The sequence below is a fragment of the Vicia villosa genome, linkage group LG1 (genome assembly GCF_029867415.1).
Source record: "Vicia villosa cultivar HV-30 ecotype Madison, WI linkage group LG1, Vvil1.0, whole genome shotgun sequence".
NCBI classification, from domain to species: Eukaryota; Viridiplantae; Streptophyta; class Magnoliopsida; order Fabales; family Fabaceae; genus Vicia; species Vicia villosa.
The window spans coordinates 63,149,162-63,153,820 of record NC_081180.1 but is presented as its reverse complement, the minus strand read 5'-3'; the positions used below and the strand labels follow the sequence as shown (position 1 = coordinate 63,153,820).

General features: G+C 31.9%; 1 protein-coding gene across 1 annotated transcript; it reads right to left on the bottom strand.

Moving 5' to 3' along the window:
- Window positions 1-454: 454 nt before the first annotated feature.
- On the bottom strand, window positions 455-3,531 carry LOC131607763 (uncharacterized). Its single transcript, XM_058879726.1, has 6 exons — window positions 3,259-3,531; window positions 2,781-3,013; window positions 2,434-2,692; window positions 1,609-1,788; window positions 1,372-1,527; window positions 455-1,102 (listed from the first exon to the last, which is right to left on the bottom strand). Exons 1-6 carry the CDS (start codon window positions 3,520-3,522, stop codon window positions 929-931), a joined length of 1,266 nt encoding a protein of 421 aa, XP_058735709.1. The 5' UTR covers window positions 3,523-3,531; the 3' UTR covers window positions 455-928.
- Window positions 3,532-4,659: the final 1,128 nt, after the last annotated feature.

Genomic DNA, 4,659 nt, shown 5'->3' with positions numbered 1-4,659 from the left:
TTTATTTTTATTACAAGAAAAATGTGTATTTTTTCTCTTATAAATCGGAGGAAGTATATGGAATAGATGCACTTCTAATATTGGGTGCGAAAGGGACTGTTTTTTCAGTTTGGTATCAAACAGAAAGACATAATATGACTCACATTTTGTACCAGAAAAACAAAAAATTTTGCATTGATACTTTTCAGTTATCTCAGTGTCAGCGCCTTATAATCTGGAGTTTTTTAGTTACACTTGTAATTGCTTTATCCCTTTACTTATCTGTTTCTTTTGGTGGTTGGTAATGGTTGAGACTTGCAAAAGCAAAAGCAAAATAATCACGTTTACCACTACTACAACCATGAAGCAGCTGGCGTTGATGGTGCTAATCACAGGAATCATATCATATACATAATTTCATCACTTTTCAAATCTAAAAGTACCATTTCATCTTTCAAAACATCATAAAAAATTGGATAATTGAATTACATGTGTCTATTGAACACTGAACACGCCATCAATCTGAAGTGTCAATTGAATTACATGTGTCTGTATTAGTGACAAACACTGATATATCAGACACTGAACACGCCATCAATCTGAAGTGTCGATGCTATTAAAATATATCGATCATTAGTCTTCTTAAAGAAAGGAGAAAGAAAGAAAGAAAGAAAACAAACAAACCATTGCTCATCTTTACTAATTAATAAATTAGCTGAAATATACAAAGGTCATTCAAGAATGCAAAAAATACCAAAATCTAAAGACAGTACAAACTACAAACCAACCAAAGTCATTCATGTCATTTGAATGTTGATTGGCAGTGGAAAGAGCATTAGCACAAGAAGAAAAGTTCCTGCAGTCACCGAGACTTTAAACTCTTTGCGTCGGACAAAACCGGCATTGTCGATATTTACACCTTTCGTGAAGAATTAGACGAGGTTATATGTTATGATGAATAGTCGGCTTGTAGAAAACTCTCATAAGAAGTTCCTTTGAGCTTGTTGGCAACTTCATCCCAGTTTTTAATGTGTTCTGATAATGGTCCTTTATGTATCTTTACTTGACGGCTCGATAATTCCATTACCGGCAATCCTAGAAACTCTTGCACCTCTTTTAGCTTCTGCAATATAAACCGAAACGGTGAAATCACATTTTTGAGAACTTTCAATGTTTTGGAAAATGTTATAGTACAAAACGTTTGGTCTTGTTCATTTGAGTCAAGCTTATTGACTGATATAAACACTTGTGAGACTGTTTGTGAAAACTTCAAAAAAAAGCTTATGGAATGTTCATAAGTTGTTTTAAGCTTATTTCCACAAACTCTAACGAGGCTCTTACAGTTCAAAATACATAAACAATTATATGATAAGCACTTAACGAGGCTCTTACAGTTCGATTTCTGATAAGATCCTCATAGTACAAAATCATATGCCGTGTGGTGTTGAAGTATTCTAATGCCTTTGCAGTTTTTCTCTCCATATCATTCAGATCAGCTAGCAACGACGTCGAATTTATGGTAGGCTTGTACTTTGAAAGCGTATCAGCCTGAAAGAAGCCCCGAGGATGAGTTTCATTTTACGTATAAAACAGAAAAGAAATGAAAGGAGAACATGATAGAAAAGAGACCTCTTCTTTAGAATGAACATGGGACTTATGAGTGCCATTCAATAGCTTAGCATATCGGTCATAGGAATTGGCAAGCGTCGATACCACTCGGCGTAACAAGTTTCTCCGGAAAAGAAAAATGACAGAAACGCCTCTACAGTTGAAGTAATCTGCGATTTCCTTAGGGTGCTCCAATAATCCCTGCACAAAACTAGAAATGCTTAACTCTTTTATTACTAAATATTAACCTTAGTAACCTATGCAACAAATGATAAGTTTCTATGCATTTGGGTTACCATAACTTATGGCACACCGACACCTCAGATTAAAGGCGTGTCTAGGGTCGGACACCACCAAAAAAAATGCGGTTACATTCAAATATTTCCTTTTTTCAAATTAGTAAGGTGTTGACGTGTAGGTAAATGTGTCGTGTTTGGTGTTTGTATCAATATTTCGTATATTCCACATGAGGTTCATAATACAATGAAAGCATTGCATTACCAAATATTGAATTGAACAATAGTTTTAGACCCTTTTAGTGTAATCAATGTTCTTGGATAGAAACAACTTAACTATACTTTTAGTCCTTTCTAGTATCACTAATGTTCGATTTTTTTTCCTACCGATATTACTAGCTAGCTACATTGTAATTCCACTTTAATGTCGTCCAGTTGTTGTATTGTCATTCCATTAGATTCCAAATCAATACAATTCTATACCTATTAAGTTCGTGTTGGTGGAACATTCATTCTGAATTAATATTATCCCAAATGACTTCCACATCAAGAAAGAAACTCACCAACGAAAGAATGACATTCGCAGAAGACTAAAGCGATAAATTGTTACCTGATTAAGCATCCACTTCAAGCCAATAGCAGCAGAACACTCATTCTTGGAAGCACTATTGAGCCAATCCAAATTGTAAATTTTATCCAAAGTCTTCACTATTGTCGATACATTTACTCGTCTTTCAGGAACCGAAAATATCTCCCCGTTCGAGCTTACATTCATATGACTATTTAAAAGGGTCTCAAACCAACCACTTCCCGATCTTTGATTCGTCAATATAGCAAACAATCGAATCGGATTTCGAGCACACTCACTCCTAGCAACAACAAAAACAACAACAAGATTTAACAAAGTCCAAACTCTAACAAAAAAAACATGAATCTTAGAAACAAAGTTCTCATTACCTGTTAAAAGACACGGGATTAGGATAATGTAGATAAGAAAAGTCTAATAGGTTGAACATATTCCTATTAGGCTTCTCATTTTGTTGCAACTCAAGAAGTATAGTTCTAGCATGAATGCTAGTTTGTTTCAAACAAACATAGAACACAAAAACACCACACACCATCGAAAACATCAACAAAGACATCCTTAACAACAATGGTGATTTCTTCTGAGCCTTTATAACAAGAATGTCCTGCATAAAAAACACAGATACATAGATCATAAATTTGAAGCTGAAAAAATTGATTAAAGATAGAAACTTTATGCAAAATTAAACATGCCCATTAAATTAAATAATGACCCAGATCAGAAATTAATTATTTTTATTGAAATTGGAAGAAAAACATAAATAGAAAACAAGAAGCACATTGTTTGTTGCAGAACAAAGGACAACACACAAGAACATAAAGACAAACAAAAGGAGTACTATGTTGTTACCTTGTTGAAGTAAAACATGTCTTGTACTACCATTGTTGTTTTTTTATCTAGACAAGAAAAAGACAAAGGGAGTGGAACTAAGAGAAGTGAATGTTTGAGAGAGGAAGAAAGTGAACAAGAGGCAAAGATTAAGGTTTGGAGTTTGGATCTTGTTTGTGTTTGGAGGAAGGTGTTTTTTTTGTTGAAGACCTTGAAAAAAAAGCAGTGTTTTTGAGTTCTTTGTTCATGCCACTTGAACAGAAAAGTTGTACTGGAAAGAAACATATTGTTGAATATTTTATTCTAATTTACTGTATCAATTCTAGAAAAATATTTTAAATGAATTGTAGATGAATGAGGTGGTCCCTCTAGTAATTTTGATTTTTTTAAAATAAATTTTTTTATTCTAATGAATTTTAAAATATTATTTTTATTCTAATATTAAAAATAAACTCAAGAAACCAATTATGAGACTTTTCTTTTTGAAAAACTCAAGGTGTGAAATTTGTAATAATGGCCATGGGAGGTGGAAGCAGGATGATGATGATGTCGTAACGTAACTTAAACGGTATTCAATCCCACTCACTGACGCCAGGAGATTATAAAATTCATCAACTTATCGATTAAGCTTTTACTTTGACTTTTATTTTACCTCTTTTCTATTTTGACGAAGAATGTACTAATACTAGACAAAACAGTCACTATAATATGAGCTTAATCTTCTTAAACAAATTCATCGGTGCACATTGCATAAGTCAAAATCTAAATTAAAACTTTAAGTTGTTACCAAATGTTGTTATAAAGAGGCACCACAACTTTTTTAATACCTCGTCAAAAACATGACTTTTCATTTTTTTTTATTTAGTTTGAAAGCAACTAGTTTAACTTCGAAGAAGGGGAGATTTCATGATGTCGACCGATTTTTTTTTAATTGAGAGGGAGTAGTTTTTATGTTTTTAGCAAATTATTTTGGATGTTTTATTCAAATAATTAATATTTTTAATTAAATTTTCAAAGTATTCATGTATTTCACCTATTTTCTAAATTAATCCACTTTAAAAAAATAAAATTAAAAAGTGACGTCAATTAGTCAATCGACTTAACGATTGTATCCATTTTATAATAGTTGTCGTTAATTGAATTGTTGACCGTGTAAAAGATCTAAATAATAACACCTCTTATTTTTTAAATGGAGATACCTTTTATGAAACGCCGTTAATTGAATTGACTATGCCAAATATAATTGTTGCCCATTTAATAGACAACAACTTTGCATTCAAAATTTATTTATTTTTGTTTAAAACTGAATTACTTAGAAAAATAGCTCCAATAAATAAATTAAAAATATTGGTTATTTAAATAAAAAAATTCAATTATTTCAGTATGTCGGATGTTAAATTATTATCTCTCACTTATTATATT

What these genes read in the sequence shown, in the direction of transcription:
- LOC131607763 (XM_058879726.1), bottom strand. Translation starts at nt 3,522, where the DNA reads ATGTTTCTTTCCAGTACAACTTTTCTGTTCAAGTGGCATGAACAAAGA. An exon ending in ACATGTTTTACTTCAACAAG is followed by an intron (nt 3,014 to 3,258) that starts GTAACAACATAG and finishes TTTTTTATGCAG; the next exon opens with GACATTCTTGTTATAAAGGC. An exon ending in AATCCCGTGTCTTTTAACAG is followed by an intron (nt 2,693 to 2,780) that starts GTAATGAGAACT and finishes TGTTGTTGCTAG; the next exon opens with GAGTGAGTGTGCTCGAAATC.